Source organism: Stigmatopora nigra, chromosome 19 (assembly GCF_051989575.1).
Source record: "Stigmatopora nigra isolate UIUO_SnigA chromosome 19, RoL_Snig_1.1, whole genome shotgun sequence".
NCBI lineage: Eukaryota > Metazoa > Chordata > Actinopteri > Syngnathiformes > Syngnathidae > Stigmatopora > Stigmatopora nigra.
In genome coordinates, this window is record NC_135526.1 from 4,303,648 (window position 1) to 4,323,007 (window position 19,360).

The window sequence follows — 19,360 nt, forward strand, 5'->3', positions numbered from 1 at the left end:
GGAAATAAGCATGTGTCACATTTTCCATTGTAACTATTGCGTATACTGACAAGTGTACTTAGAAACGAGTGGACACACCCTGAAACGCAACACAATGCAGAAATATTCCTTTAAAAAACATATGGTCTAAAGCGATTTCCCTTCTGCCCACTCATCTGAAAATTACAAATCAATTCAGGTTTGCCTTCATCGGTGTGAAAAAAATACACATTAGCGTTTGAGTGACCTGCCAATGTTTGGGAGGTGCACCTGACCATGTTTGGGGGCGTGTCAAAGACTCAACATCCTCCTGCTAATGACAAGGGACGTAAAAGTTACCTTGAATCTGGGAACTTCATAACTTAAGATGTGTCCTGGAAGAAGATACCACCACTTTTGTGAAACGGGGATATGATTATGAATTCTTCCAGGGGATTTCAGACAAACCTGGTTATGAATTTAGCCTCTGTTGTCAGGTAACATGATTCTTTTATTTTAAGGTGCATATTACAGCTGTACTCTTAAATTGTTTGAGTTAATCTATTGAACTTTATATGAAGTGTCTGAATACATGATGAAAACTTGTATGTTTACTGAGTGTTTTGGATTTAGGAAAGGAACTCATTTTACTCTTCAGTGTGAAAATGAAAGAAAAAAAATGAAGTCAGACTACATACTTATGTTACAGGGTGAAGAAATCAAGTTCACTTCACAACAAAGTCCTCTACATGCTCCTTTTATTCACTGGTAAAGTCCCTCACTTACAGAATACTACTAGCTTTCAAATACTGCCAAATCAGCAGTGAGTTCAGTCAAAAAAATACACATGAATAAAGCCACAAGTCCATGTGAAAATGTTCTCATGTGCCAATATAAATGTTATTCTGACTGAACTCCCTGCAGTTCTATTTTTAAAACAAAATGCCACACACCTCGCTTGACTTCATCTATCACTTTTCATGTTATACACACATTCCTCTCTAATATTTCAGTCAACCAGTTATTCCAGTCAGTTTGTACGCAGTCGCAATGATAACAATGTTGCAAATCTTTGCAAACGATCAATTTCAAGGCCCCAATATGAAATCCAATTATATTCTTATTTATTTTTATTATACTCATACTTCATACTCAAAATGCAAATGGCATTATTTAGTTTTTCCAATACTCAAAGCTGTTTCCATCTCCTTGTCAGGTTTTGCTTCCTGTAATGTGACGGATACTACTCAACATGAAGTGCCAAGCACTCCGACTTCAGGTAAATTTGCAGACTCACATTAACTGACAGCGGTAGAACTTGTAGTTGGGTGATGAAAGATGAAGGCCGCATGTTTGAAGTATGTTGCTAAACTGCTGCAGAGTAGACAGGTTGTGTTGTACTTCTACTAGGATTCCACACTAATGTCTTGCATATTGCGCATACATTTTTGAAGACAGGCAGATGGGTAGGAAGAATTGTTAAAAAAAATAAAAATGATGAATTAAACACAATATTCAAGTAAGACTCATCTCTCATTGCAGTGTACTACTTTGTGGAAATCCCAGTTGTTTCGACTGGCCCACCGAAAAATGAATCAGAAGTTGCTTCATGGGTATGTTTGTAATGTCTGATAGCTACTGAATACTTACTTAACATAAGAATTTTCTCCTAAGCTTAAAGAAGTGTTCCAAAAACTTGAAGGAAACTGCATCTTTACACATATTGAAAACACAACAACCTCGCCTCCTTGGACTGAGACGACAACAAATGGCAACACGGCAACCATGGCCACCACTGTGGCCACAAAGCCATTGGAAAATACTACTGAAGCCACAACAATTACAAGTACTGCATTACAAAACAGGACTACTGAAGCCATTACCACATTGACAAACAATGCAACTATATCCAATGCCTCACTAACGTTAAAAAACCACAACACTACAATAGAAACATTCAAAAACTCAGGTGCAGACATAGATTTGACAAGTGAAAAATCAAATGATGCTGGAAATAACACAGAAAGCATGATATTGACCAACAACAGGAGCAAAAATGCAGTAGAAAACTCCACCAATGCAGGTTTTAATCAAGAAACCATCGTTAGAAGGTATGTATTAGTATTTCCTTTGTATTTTATGAACATGAAGCCATTCCACCAAAGTTAAACACTAATGCAAAAACAAGATTGATGCCCTCTTGAAGCAAAATGTGTAGTTTCTAGAGATAACAAAAACAAAAAAGAATCACCAGTATATGATTACATTCTCTGCAGAAAATGTCACAATTTCCAATTCCAAAAGGCAAGTCTGTGTTCTCTAGTTCTCCAGTTTGGTCATCTTTAATTTCCTTTCAATTTGATGCAGAAAATGAATGTTATTACAAAGTTAATTCCAATGGGAGAATCTTTTTGAAATATTCAACCTATGTAATTGTTTAGTTTTGGTGGAGTGCCTCACATACAGCATTGGCAGACTTTGAAATAATTTTGTTAATCCTACGGTCATTTTTACTTTTCAGCACATCAAGTAACCTATTGCAGGTATGGAATATTATACTTTAATGTAATCAATGTCCATATCATCAGTGTGTGTGCTATATGATTGATATGTAACAGGGACTTGAAGTATTCTGTCTGGAGAAGACTGAAATAAGGTTAGGCTCCTCAGTAGATAGTATTAAACAGAATTAATGCAACAGTGATTTTATCTACATCTATGCATTTCTAATTAAGTCCAGTCCTGTGATGTAATGTATTTGATTGATCAGAAAGACAAACTGTTGGGCGCTTGTGGCGCTGAGGTCGAGTTTGTCGCCATGTTGTATCCTGCAAACAATCTGTGCAGCCAATCAAAATTCGTCTGATGTCCAAGCAGTGGGAAGGAGAGTCAGTCGATTACGTGAGTGCTATATATATATTTATATATACTCCAGATTAAATATTTATATTTTAAAATAATCTTTATTTGCTCTTATTTAAAGATTACCAAAGTAATAATTGCAGCAGTGCTCATTTGGAGGATGACATTTGTGTATATACACAAAATTCAGATCATGCCAAGTGGTAAATATTGGATTTTAATTTACTTTTAAAAATTATTTTTACATGACATCAAAGACATAAAATGATGGTTTTGTCTATTTTCTGTTGATAGTCAAGATTCAGCCTTTGTGGTGCCTTCATGTGGTGCAGGTAAGCACCAACATGTCAGAAAAATATAACTATAGTAGCAATGAAGGACTATTAAATTGTTATAATTGTACTAATTTTAACATGATTTTGCAGATGAAAACAACAAATGCAGTTGTGAGAACTATTGCGAGGGGACTGGTATGTTTTATAAGTGTTATCTGATAAAGACTATATGATTTTTCCGGATAAATTCCCCCTTATCTCTTCTTTATTTTTCAACTTTTTCAGACGCTTTTTACACTTTTGAAATTTCATTTCAAAACCCTGAAATGAACCTCTCCTACCCTCTGTTTCTGGTGAGCTCATCGTACATACGCATGAATGATTGCACAAAAATACAACTTTCAACTTTTATCTGAACAGATATCTCAGCTAAACCAAAGTTGCCCTTCACCCACAAGGTAATTAATACGCAACAATTCCAAAATCAACTTTTTGTGGTTAATTTCCTATAATCTTTGGCCATTTATTTGTAGTATCCCATGCTCTCATTCCGCCATCGCTTCTAAATATAAGGTAAATAACCTTCCTTTTAACATCAATTCATCACTTCTAAGCTGTTATTTTTTCATGCTTTCTTTGTGCTCAGAACTCCAGTTTGGAGTGTGAAACAATGTGAGTTAAATCAAATATTTGCATCACCTCTGGCAAAAGGGAGGATGACTTACATGATTTATTCTGGATTTTTCTAGCCCTCAACGTTGCAAAGTAATTTTGCAGTTGGCTGAAGAGGTTCCAATCTGTAACGTGAGCACAGCCATTACAGCTCTGTTTCAGTCAGATAACAATATAAAGTTTGATGGAAGCGTGACCAGAGCAGGTATGCAGTGGTTCACTTTCTATCTAACATACATTGAAACTCCTTTTTTTTTTTTTAAAGAAGTCATTGGCTGACATTGATGCAAATAAATGTTCTATCCATTGTAAATTGTAAGCTACTACACTACTTTCAGTTTGCAGCAAAGGAATCACATGATTTGACTATTATTTCTATCAGTGGAAATCACTGGTTTGATAACTAAAAAAAACATTTAAAAAATAACAGGTTTGCTGGAGGACAATATATTGAAGTCTCTTGTGAGAAAATTTGAAATAAAATATTTTCATGTTCAAAATGTACACCTTCAAAGCCGCTTCATTGAAATGATTATTTATCATGCAACTATAGGCTCAAACTTTTTAACGTTTTCTTCACTTTTCTAGCTGTCTGTGGGCATTCAAATAGTGACAATTTGCTGGGTTCTACGTCAACATGGGTTAACAGCACACTTCAGCATGCAGAGTTTTGCAACTGGCAGAAAAACTCTTCCAATCCAGTCTCCACTCAATCCTGGTCAGTAACTTCTCCATTCAGTTATTTTCGTCCAATATTCAATTGTCTAAATGAGTTTATTCCGGCATTAAGTTCATCTGGACAAAACCTAGTGGTTCAGCTACAGGAGCAGTGCATTCCTACGACGTCCACCACAGCAAGCCCAACCACCTCTCTTAATACCTCGCCATCCCCAAACGTCACCTCAGTTTCACCCAGCCCGGAGAGCCGAGCCGACGTTCTTCTTGCGCTGAGCGCCAACGTGTCCGCACTTAATTCCAGCCTGGTGGACCAGCTTGTATCTCAACTAGAGGATCTGTTGTTGGGCCCCGGCATTAGCCTTGCTCTGGCCAACACGACCATTCAAATAGTCAGCAACCTGCTGGGTGCCTCGCCCGAGATACTTGCCAACTCTGCAAACAGGTTACTTTTACACCTCAATTTGACTATAGGTCTCTTAACATGTAGTTTGAACCACTACACTGCATTCTACCATCAGAATCATAAGGATTGTTGATACAGTGGGACTGAAAGTGATCTTTGAAGAAACAGAGACTCTCTTATCACCAGCGTTGGCGCTTTCAGTGAAAGCAGTGGATACTAATAATCCTGAACCAATTCTCTTTTCTATATCAGATCCCAGCAATGTGGAGGTAAGACAAATAGAGTTGACATTTTACTACCCAGAAAATTGATGAATGTCCTAACATTATGCATGTTTATATTTCAAGGTGAGAAGTAATCTCAGATTTCCAAGGGGGCTAAGGAACGACGCCTCCATCCCCCAGGGCTCCATTTTACTGCCCGACACCCTTACCCAAAACCTCACTTCAGAAGAGCTACAAATGGCCTCCAGAGTCCACTTTAACTATTACCAGAAGAGCACAGTATTTCAGGTCCAGACATATTCCACAATCGATCTATTATACAGTATGGGTCCATCAAAAATTGACATTTTCCACTAACAAAAGGGATTATCTCAATTAATAACATTGTAAATTACATTCTCAATATAGAAATCAGGTACAAATTGGTTTTCTCTGAGTTCAGTATTTTCCACACTGGTCCAACTACTGTTGCTGCTGCTGGTGCAGTGTTGCAAAAATACAAACATATCAAAACAATAATTGCCTTCCCCTAGAGACCAAGACAAAAGAAATTAATTCATTTTCTGAATTGTTTATCCTCACAAGGGTCACAGGAGGTGCTGGGGCCTATCCTGAACCAATTGCAGACCACAGGGAGACCAAGAACAACCATTTACACTCACACAAATACCTAGGGGCCATTTACAGTGTCCAACTACACTATCCACACATGACCAGAAAAAACATGCAAATAACACACAGCGATGACCCACATGGGATCAAACCCTCAACCGCAGAACTGTGAGGCCGAGCCGCTAAGGAGTTGCCGCTTTATTTAAAAAATCTTTGCATAAGTAATCGTTGTTATGTATGAATAACTTTCTACAATTAAAAACGTTGTGAATACTAGCTTTCTTTTTTAGAGGGATATTGACCATTGGCACTGAAAATAACTATGATTCATGTTCATTGACTGATTTTGTGGCTTTTGTCAACTCAGGACAGATCGTTAGGGACACGACGACTCAATAGCGGCATCCTGGGAGCGAGTTTGGCAAACCTCACACTCACAGGACTTCAGGATGAAGTCGTGATTCGCCTGAGGAACTTACAGCCCATTACTGTGAGAAATATTTATTTACTTCTTTTTTAAAATGATCCACTGTGGTGCCCAGTATTTCCAAATTGATTGACCTGTGGCTTTTCGAATGAAAAACACGTGGAGCAGCTCTAAAATGAACACCATACATCTACAAATCAAAGCCAGATGAAAAATCCAAACAAGCTTAGTTATTTATTACCCTCATAACAGTAGCTCTCAACACTTAATACTTGAACTCACTTAAATTTACGTTTTCCCCCTTTGCTAAATTATAGGCAAATTACGTGGTTTCATGCGTCTTCTGGGACTTTGCATTAAACAGTAAGTATCCCTTCCAAACATCCATCTGACCATGACATAATGAATGCAATGGAATAATACATACTTCCACTGACAGACAGATCCGGTGGTTGGAATACAAATGGCTGTTATGTCCAGAACAGCACAGACAACATGACAGTTTGTGGCTGCAACCATCTCACCAGCTTTTCCATCCTACTGGTAAGCGTAGTTTCTTTTGAACCTTTCATGCACAAATCTGGATTTGACTTAAATAATGTTTTATATATCAAATCTCATAGAAGTAGTACATGTCCCTAACGTTACATCATCTCATGATCCAGGACCTCGCCAGGGAGCCTCTAACCAGTCGAGTGCAGGCAACCGTTTTGACCTTCATTACATATATTGGCTGTGGGATATCTGCCATTTTCCTTGTATTAACGCTCCTCACCTACTTGGCCTTTGGGTAAGTATTGACTCTCAAAAAATGTATCACCTTCCTCAAATTATTTGTTCCATGAAGAAACTATCCTAGCAGTGGAATTCTTTGTTTATGTAAATGTTTCTAAGGGCTGGCTGATTAGAGGACATGGATACTTTAAAAAATTATGCATTAACATAAACATGTTCTCTCTTAGAAGCAAACATAGTAGAAACTTACCCGGGTTGGTAAACACAACAGGGTGGCACACAGGGAAAGATACATGGATGATAATCTGAAAAGGACCAAAAAAAAAATAAATGAAAACCTAAATCAGGGGTGGGCAAACCAGTCCTCGAGAGCCACTGTGGGTGCAAGTTTTTGTTCCAACCAATCCAACACAGACACTTTAACCAATAGGATTTCTGCAGAAGACAAGCAGCACCTGAGTGTGATCCGCTGATTGCACTTGCAGGACACCAGATTGGTGCCAATGTGTCCTTTCTATTGGTTGGAATGAAAATATGCACCCACTGCGGCCCTTTGTGGCATAGTTTGCCCACTCCTGGCTTATATTGACAAACAGGAGGTAGTAGTGAGAGAGTGGCATGTTTAGGGTTATCTGATTACCTTCCAGGAAACTGCGCAAGGACATGCCATCTAAAATCTTGATCCAGCTGTGCGTGGCTCTCTTGCTGCTCAACATGGTCTTCCTAGTGGACGCCTGGTTAGCTCTGTTTCCAGACGCCGTGGGCCTCTGCATCTCCACCGCCTGGTTCCTCCACTACTTCCTGCTGGCCGTCTTTACCTGGATGGGCCTAGAAGGGGTGCACATGTACCTGGCCCTGGTTAAGGTGTTCAACACGTACGTCCGATGCTACATGCTCTGGTTCTCGCTGGCGGGCTGGGGCTTGCCCTTGATCGTAGTCATTATCGTCATAGCTGTGGACAAGGATAACTATGGCTTGGTGTCCTACGGGAAGTATCCTGATGGTGCAACTGATGACTTGTGAGTCCTATCAACATACAAGTGCATGTCAATATCTGAAGATGCAATATAAAGGAACTTATCTGCAGCTGCTGGCTGAAAAACGACATTGCCTTCTACGTGGCAGTGGTGGCCTACTTCTGCCTCATCTTCCTGTTCAACTTCATCATGTTTGTGGTGGTGCTGGTCCAGTTGGTCAAGATCAAGCGGCAGAACCCGCACAATTCCAAGCATCGCACGGTGGGGAAGGACGTGCGCAGTGTGGTGGGCCTCACGATCCTGCTGGGCCTCACCTGGGGTTTCGCCTTTTTCGCCTGGGGTCCCGTCAACCTGCCGTTCATGTACCTCTTTGCTATCTGTAACGCATTTCAAGGTAATGCTGATGACTTTTACTCACGATTGAGTGTTTTAAAGAATGTTATTTGAGTTCACTCACCCGTAGTTATCATGTTTCAAGGCACCATATATAAAGGCTTTAGACAGCATATGGTAGATGCACTGTCAAAGCACGCCACCTTGCATCCACGCAAGATTATTACATGTTAACTCAGGTGGTGTTTCAGGCAATATCAGCATAACTGCTGAGCTTTTTCAGTGACCTGAAAAAAAAAGGTAGATTGTGTTATGTTGGCTCCTTGAAAGGTATAACTTGGAGCAAAAAAGAAACTCTTAAAACTATTTTGCCTCTTTGCTATGTATAGGTTTCTTCATATTTGTGTTCCACTGTGCGGTGAAGGATTCAGTAAGGCGGCAATGGCGGACATACCTCTGCTTGGGAAAACTTAGGCTGTCTGAGAATTCGGGTAAGATGATTCTATTCTAACCAAAAGGTAAAGACTTCAACAAAGTGGTCAACTTTTGCAGAATGGAGTCGAACTGCGACCCAAAAGAAGCCGAAACGAACCCCGTCCTCGCAGTCCAACAACTCATCCAGCGCCTTGTCTTTCCTCAGTCAGAACTTGGAGCACACTAGGGGCATAGGTCAGCTTTAGGTCACATTGGAGCTCTGCGATATGTTGGGCTATTCCGTGTAATAATTTTGATGCCGTGTTTTAGGAAATCCGTTTGAAGACAGAATAATCACTGGTGACGAGAATCCCAATTCGGACGTCATCTTCAATGAACTCAACAGAGTGGCCAGAAACCGTCAGACAACCACACACACACGTCCACAGTCTTACACTTAAAAAAAAAGCATTGTTGTATTCTATAGCTTTATCATTGTGCACTTGGAAAGTCTATAATTTGTTTGTCAGATTCCCCTTAAATGGACCTTTTGTTCCTTTTATGAATGTGAAACTGTTACAGCTGGTGCTGGACATACAGATGGATGTAAATGCATCAGGCTGGAAAACAGGGAGTTTGTGGATCAAAGTTTTTTTGACTTGAAGGGAACTTAAATTTAAAAAAAAACACTTTTGAGCCAAGTGAATTTATCCATGAATATTTAATTATTTGGCTTCATCTGCTTGAACCACTTAGTTTTTATGTGACTGAGCCTTTGCCAGACACTATAACTGCGTGAGGATAAATCTTAAACTAGGCCCGCAAATTCGCTTGTAAACGTGCTATGCAAGTTACATTCACCGTCCTTTACATAAATCTGATATACACAAACTGGCCACAACATTCTAACCACTAATGAAATCCAGCATAACTGTATGGAGTCAGTGGCTACAATTGACGGCAATGGACATCCCGTGACGATAGCAGTCACCAGTTAAGTAATGTGTTAAACCGAAACCGAGGAATATCTTGTATTGAATCCTAATATATCGAGTAAGTGGTTCTAGTCTTGTGGCTTGTCGGTGTCAGTGTTAAACACTTCGTTATATCAGAAGAAACCAACATGACAACAAAAAAATAACAAAGGTAGTTTCCCTTAGGACTTTGGAATTGTTGGCTGTAACGCCAAGGAATTAACTTGGGAAAAAAAACAAAGAATAATGAAAAATCCAAATAACAGAAAAAGCATGTTGCAATTTCCTCCCCATAAGGGGGCAAACAAACAATGAAAGAGCAATTGTTTTCTCAGTAACATTGTCACATTTCAGTGTATCAGCTTCAAACCTCTAATGAGAGCATTCGAAAGAGGGCATACAAATTAATATTAAAGAGCGTTTGAAGTAAAATGGACTTGCTGGCTTTCAGCAAAGAATACTTACACAAAAAAAATACAACTAAAAGGTTCAAGAGGACACGCATGTGTCAAGAGAGAGAAGAGGGAGGGAAACATGTTGTTGTTTTCAGAATGAGTGGATCATTGGAGTGTTTGGGTGCCGAGTATAATTACAGTATAAAGTGATGTTAAGTAATCAAACTACATGGGATGAAGATTTAGAACCAGGATGACTTTCCAAGATAGAGACTATGTATTATGCAATCTTACATAATTACAGTAAGCGTGTTCATGCTGAAGAAGAAAGCCTGTACACATTCCGGAGACTGAGAGGGAGGAAAAAAAAAACATGCCAATTGTCACTTCTTCCAAACGGTGTAGAAAACCCAGCTGATGATGCACAGTGTTAAGGATGAAAAAGTAGCTTTTTACGTTAATTTTTCTAAAGTTACAGCTGAAATGCGTCTTCCTCCAACCTTTTTTTTTATTAATACTTAGAAATTATCATGGAAGGATACAGCTCCATATAGGAGGGCACGCAGACTACTTTTTTGGAGAAGTCCACAGGACAGGAGAGTCTTCCAAGCTGCTCCTCATACTGACTCAGAGCATCCGTCAGATTTGCGCTGTTTCCCTGATAGTCGGCGACAAAGTCAATGTTTACTTGAATATGTTTGGCGGTGCAACAAGCCTGTCAGAATGATCTTAATTTTTTACTCATTTACATATACTGCTTATGCTAATATGTGGGGGTAAAAACCAAATACCATAAAACGATTGTATAAAGGGAAAATACACCAAACCATCAAAGGGTTATTGTACAGAATTCATTTTGGAAAATCTAAAATGCAGGCCTAAATATACTTAATTATTTGCTGAACCATTTTCCTTGAGATTCAATCTGAAATTATCAATGAATGGACCCTAAAATCTGACTTTTTCTGTAGCAAATACTCAAAATTAAATAATCTCAGCCCACACTTGAACTGCGACATTTTAATTTAGTTGCTCATCTGTTTAAAATTACTTTCAAAAAACTTTGTGGGGAAACGATCCATTTATGACAACAAAGTCCTGAACAATAGAAAAAATGTTGCTCACCTGGGTAAAATATTTCCCCTTAGGATGCAATATTTTGATTGACAGATCCAAAATGAGACGAAGGAACTCCCAAGTTGAGTCTGCAAACAACAAAATCAATTTTAATGTGAATTATGCCACATGTTGGGTAATTCCTTCGAATCTAAACTCACCTTCTTCTGGTTCTGTAGAGATTGGGACTGCAGTGAGGTCGTTAATGATGTAGTCAAACGTCCTTCCTTCTCGGACATACTTTTTGAGCACAGGCACGCAGTCCTCCACGAGAATCTACAACAAAAACATCACCCATCTGTCAGCTAATTATAGATAACGGGACTGAACTGCACAAAAGGAGAGTGACATGTTTTGTTTCCAAGTGAAAAACATGTTGTGAGCATGTCGACTGTGACTCATCATTGAAAAATGAAAAAAAAATGAAAATGTGCTTCTGCTTTAGTTCTTACTTGGTAACAGTCACCCTTGAGGCTGTCCAGGACATTGCCACATGTCTTCCTCATGTACTTTTTGCAACCGTCAATCACTTTCTGATCAATGTAGTCAAGCCTGTCAAGGACTAAATACATACAAAGCATACCCTATAAAACAATATAGCATCTTGTCACTACTATGGAGAGCTATATTTAAAAGAATGGCAATTTAACCCTTAACTGAAAACTGAAAGGATTGGCAGTGATTTAATTTTTTTAGTGCCGTACACAGCAACGGTCATGCAATCAATTTGAATAAATTCAAGTGGAAACTCCAAAAACGTGCAAAAAAAAAAAATGTTTTAGTGGCGAGAGCCAAACATTTAAGGATATCTCCACCATAGTGATCATCTTTGGCTTTTGCTTGACGGCCTGAGCCAAGATGCCTCCGTCACCTCCTCCTAAAATCAGCACCTCTTTTCCGGCATAATCTTCCTTTCCGCTGCCCATAATGGCTTCCGTGTAGGGCAAGTCGCTCTCAGCCAGATCTGCGTGGTTCAAATTGTCATCAGAAAAAGACTTTTACACACACGAGGCGACACACGATTCTGTCTCGGGACCATAAACACTTACTGACATCTCCATTCAGGACCAGCATGTTTCCAAACTGCTGTGAGTGCAATATTTTAATATTTTGGTAGGCAGAATCCTCGTCGTACAACACACGGTCTATGTCGTACTCCGTCAGTCTTCCGTCGGTGGTGGGCCAGTAACGGTCCACTTTGGCTCCACGGATGAGAGGCGGGAGCCTTGCGACAACAATCGTCACAAATGTGCAACGCAGCGCAAAATGAGGCTGCAAATCAGTATTAAGAACCCTTACCTCTTAATACGCGTTATCTTGTCATTCAACAGACCCTTGAGTTTCTTCTCCAATGTGTTTAAAAGCTGACAAAATCAGTTGAAGAGCGTCAACAACGCTGTTTTGCATGTCTACATTATTCAATGTACCTACATTGTCAAGTTGTGTGATGTTATCTCCTTCGTAACACTGCACGTCAATAGTGAGCAAGCCATGGGCGTGCACACGTAGAATAACAAGCCTGAAAAATAGCAGGAGAAAATCACAAATTGTTAGTTTCTTTTTATGAATAGATTGTTTATTCGAAAATATTCACCTGCCATTCTTTCCGACAAAGGTGGCGAGATACCCTCGCCCATCTGTGTCATGTATAGTCTCTGTCATTTCCTGCTCGTGGAATATGGAGAGCAGGCTCGGGACTGTTGAGGCAGGGTCAACTGGGAACAACACAGGGTGTGAATTTTAGGGTAACTAAACATTTTGGGGAAACTAGTGAATATTGTATAGACCGGTACATATTCCATACTCAACTGCAACACATTAAAACACAAAACAATGACCTGGGCATTTAGTTAGAAATATTGCTCAACAGTGATTTTTGCTGAGCAAAAACAAATCTACTTTTGGAATTAAAAACGAGTGAGGACTAGTCAAAATATTACTTTCAGCACTAAGAATACAAGAGAAACGTTGTGGGCTATTACACTGCACAGCAGCCGTTTTGCTCTTGGGTCTTTTGTGTCTTTGTTTTTAATCAGAGTACTATTGATCACAATAATTTGGTGTTCAGTAAAAGTTAATCCCGTGCCGTAGAGAACATTGGCACACTATAGCCTACTATGGTGGTGGACTATCTATTTTATATTTTCAAAAACACGGGGGAAAAGGCACTGATCCATCCGATGGAGTGAGTTCAGAACCAGTAGCAGATTTAAGCTTGAGCTTTTGAAGCTCATGACTGTTGTTAATTTAAAATCGATCACCACGATATTTGCAGTGACTGATATAGTCTTATGACAAATATATATTTGTGTCAATTTAATCAGAAATAGGGTTTGTTTTCCCATGTTAAAATCATTAGATCGATGTCAGTATATTTCCTTGCTTCCGGGGCCACTGCGCTGTATCCTACATGAACACAAGAGGGCGCTGCTATCATCCCCAATGACAGAACTACAAAACATGCCGTGAATAGCATTTAAAAAAACTGATCGACAAACGGCGCATAAATTCAAAGTGAGGCTTTTAAAATCCCCCATAACGTATTCCCAGACCATATTGAGCACATGGAGCATGCACGTCACGCCCACGTACATATGATCGATGGCGTCTCATTCAAACTGATGTTTAACATTTTGAAGGGCACTGACTCTCACATCGTTGCAGGTTAACGACCACGGGATGTTAGCCAGCTAGCTTAGCATACAGATCACAACAACACCAAAATCGCAGTGTGGGGGGGCTGCCACTTACCTGCCGTGGAGAGGCTGAAGTCGAGAGTATAGTGTCGCAGTGCCATGTTCGGATGCAGCCGTTATCCATTCCTGGTGCAGGCAGGCGGCGGGCGCATTGAATGTGCGTTTAATTGGAGAGACGGAGGGGAGGGCCCTTCCGACCGGTTGGACTAGTAGAGTGGTTGGCGGTACCCAAAGAGTAACCACGTGACGCAAGAAAGTTATCCCCCCGAGGCGCCCGTTCGCTTTTCATTTGGTTTGCATTAGTAGGCCCAACTACTGAATTGTATTGCATTATTCACCCTAAAAAAGAAGAAGCCCTGGCCGTTATTTCAAATTAATTTATTTTTGGGGATTGTTTTTTTTAAATTAACTTAAAAAAATACTTGAAAAACGAGGAAGAAAAAAAGTTAATAAAAAACAACCCCAGAAAATGCTTTAACTTGAACAACAGAAGCTTAAAAAATAATTAATAAAAAAAAACAACCGCAAACATTATTTAATCTGAAAAACTGCCAGGGCATTTTATTTATTTATGTATTTATTATTTTCAATGTGAATACAATAAGTTTCTGTACCCGACTACATGAGTACTCGCCTAATTTTACTAAAATGTCAACAAAATGTCTCAAGATTTGCCTCATATTACTTATTGGCCCACAAATATAAGAATGTTGCCGCGGAGCATATAGTGCTGCACCCAAAAACAGGAACATAACAGCTTGTGTGCACATGTCCACCTCCCATAAAATGTGAACTAGGGAAGTGATCTTTATGACCATGTGCTCTCAGCTCTTTCTATTGAGTTTTTAAGAGAATAATACTAAATATAGCCAGAGATTGACTAAACGAATGCCAGATGAAATAAAAAATAGAATAGGGAACAGTTGGTGGAAGTTATATACATGATATTAGTTTTATTCCATTTCAAATGTACACTTCCACAGAATATAATTTTTTAAACCTTCTGTACAAACAATGTAATGGTGTTGCAATGCAAAACTTGAATAAATATGGATCAACAGTAAACAATAAGGTTTGGGTTGCAGTTTACTGACAGCAATCCACATACATTATTGACATGGGATCTCTATATACACTGCATGCACATAACCTGTATCACCAACCTTTCTCATGATATTGCATCGAATGATCATACCATGAGAATAATCCTCTGATAATATCAAGCCACCAGATTATGATATCATCACCATAAATGGAAATATTTTTCCAAACCATAGAGGTCTGAGAGCAACAGCCTATCAAAAGGTGAAGCCACCACAATCAAAAGCATTAAAGTCAGTGTCAGCCATTTCAAAGTCAAAGTTGTTGAAATGAGGAGAGGTGATGTTGGGGCTGTCTGTGTGATACGCTCCAACCGGCCCACCGATGTCTGAGAAGTCTGCGTTGAGAGGCATGTCGGCTGCTTTGGTGTCCAATCCAGAGGGTGAGCACGTGCCCAAGTAGCCCATGGCGGAGGATGCGGCTGCTCCTCCCATCAGCAGGTAAACAGCCCTCATTGCCTGAGCGTTGTTGATGGTGCCGTGACGCAGGCAGCCTGTTGAGTGGCCTCCTGATTTATAATACTTGGAACGTGGAGAACTTCTGCCTGTTTCACGCGGGCGAGATGCGAGTTTATGTTGTTGATGAACAACCAATTATATACATCAATATTCTTATATACGTTAATGTTAAGATTATCTGACTGACCAGCACTCATTATGTTTAACCAATGGCTGCTATTAACAGCTCCCAAAATGCCAACTGGGAATTTAGTAGCCTTGATAAGGCTCAGAAATAGAGTTGAAAATGACCTTTGTCCTTTGGGGAATCACTTAGAGGCCCTGGGGAAAAAACCTCTCCGTTGTTGATTGGAGGAGTGGCTGTATCTTCGTTGTTGATCTGTTCCGCTGCAAATTCTTTCAAAGCATTGCAGAGAGGTGGAACTTGATGTCGTTTGCAAAGACCTACAGGCGACAAAACACTCTGTAGGGGGGAAAAAAGGGAAATTACTAGACCCTCAAACAGTGCATGATCATGCTTGCTTATAGATTCATCCATTTTTAATAATATTTGTCCTTGTTAAGGTTGTGAATCATTATACTTTTCATATTAGAACAATTAAATCCTTACATTTCAACTGGATCTCACCTGTTTGACCTTTTTCAGCACATTCAGCCATTGGCTGCAAAACAAAGAGAAAGTACATGATCTCAAATTCCAAACAAATATTCCCTGCACATATTTTGTCCATACAATGAACAATGACATCATAAACATCAAATGCCACACAAATATGCAGTAAAATCATAGACTCAGAGTCAAACTATGCTCTCTTGTGACTGTGAGTAGTATAGTCGATCCAGAGCCATGTGATTGATATTTTTTCCTGGGGCTTTATGCAATAATAAAGGGAGTTTAGTCACAGAAAACACTCTAATATAGATTATTGTGATTTAATATATAGGTGTCACATGACTACGGCAAGCTTTTCTGATAGTTTATTGATTATGCAGTAAGATTTATCCAAAATGTATTTTTTAAGCTTCTAATAGGAAAGATTGTCTTGTATTTCTTTCAGTTTATTTACTTTTTTTTTAAAGACTACGCAAACATTTCTACTACTGGAGATCATTTCTTTATTAAAATAAGTATTCCAGAATTGGACAACCCTGCCAAATTTGAATGATTATATTAATGGCAAATGATAGAAAAAAAGGCTTAAAAATGGGGAACATTGCCATTGTGTTTACTGACTAATTTAGAAGAATTATGGATAAAAAATGGAGACTGCATGAATAGATTTGTTTAGTGCATCAACAGTCACGTATGGCATCAATGTTAACTCATCCAATGAAAGAATGTGTTGTGGTACAGTTAGTAAAATAACATTTATTATTGAATATACAGCCAGTTTGGACTGGGATAGAAGAGTGCCAGTCAAAATGGATTGGACGATGACCGTCAATGAGTGAAATATTGAAAGACAAACCTGCAATCGGCAGGGGTGTCGGTTAGAAGGAGAAGATATTTATATTGGGTCAAGATGAGGGCAAAGCAGCAATCTCGACTAACTCCAGCGGGTAACTTTGGCAGGTCGAGGATCTCTTTGCCTTCCACGATAGCCTCACAGTCGCTATGCAAGAAAACCATCTGATCAGGGGGTGCTGAAGCATGGTGACACACAAGGAGGCTGCCTTCAGCTGTCAGGAGCAAAAACCTCTTCTTCCATTGTTTGAAGAGAAATCCACCTTCATAGGAGAGGAATAAATCATTCAAAGAAATCAACATTACATGTATACAATACAATATAAAGTGAAAAAAAGCAAAGAAATAACCTTGACAAGAAAATGGCTCAAACCTGAAAGACTATAAACACTGGATTCTTAAATAGCTTTTCATCATTTAGATTTTTTTTTTTGCACTTATCAATTGCAAGAGGGCATTTTCTACCCAATGTGTTCTAAATGGACAGTTTGTGTTACTCTATGGAATGTATTTGATCATTAAAAGTCAAATTGTGTGATAGATTTCTTTGGTTTTAATTGTGTTAGTTGATATTGTTCGTGTGTAAAATGGAAAGGGAACAAAAATTTATAGTTTTTCTACTGAATGTGAGAGGAGTGATGTGCTTTAAAAAAAATCTAAATTTGGGGAAAAAATACAATAGGTGCATTGTCTCAATAACGCATAGAAAACATTGGCATAGATGATGAGAACATGAGGTTCTGTTGGATTACAGCGTGAACACAATGTCAACAGATTAGAAGCAGTCAGATGTTCTGCGGATCAACGCACCACACCAATCAGCACCCCCAAAATAAGTGTGTGTCTCTATCAAAATCACACCCTCACATCTGGATACTCATCACACATACAAGCAAAAACATATTGAGAAAATCTTAATGAAATAACATCATTACGGCTCATGAAAATGTCCAGTCTAATCTACATTGGTCCATGTCCATTACTGTGCCCTATAAAGATAAAGCAAACCCTTCTCATTTTGCTGAAATAATGATATATTTTTTGTTAATGCAAGTTTGTTACAGAATCACCAAAGATGTCACATAAATAAATTAAAATAAAATGTCACAATTTGGACTCACCATACATTCTGAGTGTTCCTTGATGGATTCCGGAGACGCTCATGTTGACAGCAGTCGCGCTCGAATGACTGGCTCAAATACGGCGGACAGGGCAGGGTGGGTGGAAATCACATGAGGCTCAATGTGAGGTTTAATGCCCTGCTTTAATCCTCATTTAGATAGGACGTTCCATCACTTCCGCATCAGAAGTGGTTGTAATAGCACGCAAACATCTTTATATCGCTAAGGGATTTTGACATTAATATTAAAGAGTTGCATATCAATTGTAACAATTCAAATGTCAATGATCAAATAAAAGCCAATGGAGAAATTGTCAACGTATTTGTCTCAATACAAGTGACAGTTATAAACCTTGCTCAATGAATTAGTCAAGGTGAGAATTCATGTAAAAGTAGATTGGAGTTTGACATTTATTTTGCCTTCCATGAAGTATTACAGTAGTTCCCAATGAAGTAGTTGGTGAGTGTACATTTGTACAATGTTGTGATTATGTAATTACAGTTCTGATTTGGGGTAAAGCGGCTAAAAAGTCTAAAGCTTCTTTAGCACATTTCTCATCCAACGTGGCTTGGATTGCAAACTACCCACTGAGACGTCTGCATTAATGTCACCACAATTATGGTGAGAAAGAAAACATTACATTTCTAGATAAGTGTGTAGATCTAAGGACCATGGGAATTCAATCATGTCCGATTGGCAAGAAGAATAATGCAATAAATACTTGAGCTACACAGAAAAAACATGTAGTCAAACCAATAAATATATGAAGCTAATGACTTCTATAAATAATCATTTCTGTAAAGACTTGATCTTAATTGCACGGATGTCTCATTTCTGTAAGGCTTGAACTTAAAAGGCAGGAGTATTTGTGCATTAAAACAATCCACAATAATACAAAACAGTTCTAAAATATCATCATATACTAAGACAGCTGGTCTTCATACTGCTTTCTGAAACAGTCTCCAGCAGGGAAGAAGTCCCAGCAACGTTCTTGGTACATCTTCCATACATATGACTCCTAATATAAGTACAAAAATGTAGTAAAACAGAATTGTAAAATAATAAAACTCAGAGTGAAGCTTTTAAAAGGCTTGAAAATGATATAAAAATTGAAGAAAAAGGAATAGGGCTCACCTGTCCAGTATGCTCGGTGTCATCTTTATTGATAAGATACATTAAGAAGAACCTAAAACAAAAAACAAAAAAAATACACATTTTGTAAGCATTATGTGTCAAAATATGTACCACAAACACATTGACAAAATACTATACCCACATATAATTGGCCAGGTTGTGTTCATCCAGCGTATGTGTCTCAAACCCATGTGGTGTTGTATCAAAGTAATCACTCCCAATGCCACATATGAAGCATTTAGTCTGTAAATAAACACCAAATGGTTACTCAGTTAAGTCACTTTGTACTGCAATTAGTGCTTAACTGCCATAAAACAGATCAACAACATA

General features: G+C 38.8%; 5 protein-coding genes across 5 annotated transcripts in view; 2 read left to right on the forward strand and 3 right to left on the reverse strand.

Annotated features, from left to right (window-relative positions):
• Positions 1–288: 288 nt before the first annotated feature.
• LOC144212386 (uncharacterized) lies at positions 289–3,328 on the forward strand. The gene is made up of 11 exons (XM_077740217.1): positions 289–455; positions 668–726; positions 1,175–1,237; positions 1,501–1,571; positions 1,633–2,069; positions 2,480–2,501; positions 2,577–2,614; positions 2,729–2,859; positions 2,942–3,023; positions 3,115–3,152; positions 3,246–3,328. The coding sequence occupies exons 1-11, from the start codon at positions 391–393 to the stop codon at positions 3,326–3,328; spliced, it is 1,089 nt and encodes a 362-aa protein (XP_077596343.1). The 5' UTR covers positions 289–390.
• A 57-nt stretch (positions 3,329–3,385) lies between these two features.
• LOC144212192 (adhesion G-protein coupled receptor G2) lies at positions 3,386–10,448 on the forward strand. The gene is made up of 18 exons (XM_077739852.1): positions 3,386–3,448; positions 3,516–3,553; positions 3,629–3,668; positions 3,742–3,767; positions 3,845–3,972; positions 4,356–4,485; positions 4,558–4,887; positions 4,964–5,117; positions 5,196–5,360; positions 6,052–6,174; positions 6,429–6,474; positions 6,551–6,654; positions 6,777–6,901; positions 7,494–7,865; positions 7,934–8,217; positions 8,546–8,647; positions 8,709–8,825; positions 8,901–10,448. The coding sequence occupies exons 1-18, from the start codon at positions 3,422–3,424 to the stop codon at positions 9,029–9,031; spliced, it is 2,442 nt and encodes an 813-aa protein (XP_077595978.1). The 5' UTR covers positions 3,386–3,421; the 3' UTR covers positions 9,032–10,448.
• Positions 9,273–13,979, reverse strand: sms (spermine synthase). The gene is made up of 11 exons (XM_077739854.1): positions 13,807–13,979; positions 12,650–12,770; positions 12,487–12,574; positions 12,355–12,419; positions 12,105–12,280; positions 11,863–12,019; positions 11,508–11,595; positions 11,217–11,331; positions 11,065–11,144; positions 10,482–10,597; positions 9,273–10,353 (listed from the first exon to the last, which is right to left on the reverse strand). Exons 1-11 carry the CDS (start codon positions 13,850–13,852, stop codon positions 10,323–10,325), a joined length of 1,083 nt encoding a protein of 360 aa, XP_077595980.1. The 5' UTR covers positions 13,853–13,979; the 3' UTR covers positions 9,273–10,322.
• Positions 13,980–14,403: 424 nt separating this feature from the next.
• On the reverse strand, positions 14,404–18,005 carry LOC144212943 (uncharacterized). The gene is made up of 5 exons (XM_077741149.1): positions 17,897–18,005; positions 16,780–17,038; positions 15,939–15,972; positions 15,602–15,773; positions 14,404–15,396 (listed from the first exon to the last, which is right to left on the reverse strand). The coding sequence occupies exons 1-5, from the start codon at positions 17,937–17,939 to the stop codon at positions 15,050–15,052; spliced, it is 855 nt and encodes a 284-aa protein (XP_077597275.1). The 5' UTR covers positions 17,940–18,005; the 3' UTR covers positions 14,404–15,049.
• A 15-nt stretch (positions 18,006–18,020) lies between these two features.
• LOC144212946 (ryanodine receptor 1-like) overlaps positions 18,021–19,360 on the reverse strand; it is a 38,235-nt gene continuing 36,895 nt past the window's right edge. The window contains exons 104-106 of the mRNA XM_077741152.1: positions 19,173–19,273; positions 19,031–19,082; positions 18,021–18,914 (exon numbers count right to left, since the gene is read on the reverse strand). Coding sequence (XP_077597278.1) covers positions 18,819–18,914; positions 19,031–19,082; positions 19,173–19,273 — 249 coding nt within the window. The 3' untranslated portion in view covers positions 18,021–18,818. The remainder of the gene's footprint in view (positions 18,915–19,030; positions 19,083–19,172; positions 19,274–19,360) is intronic.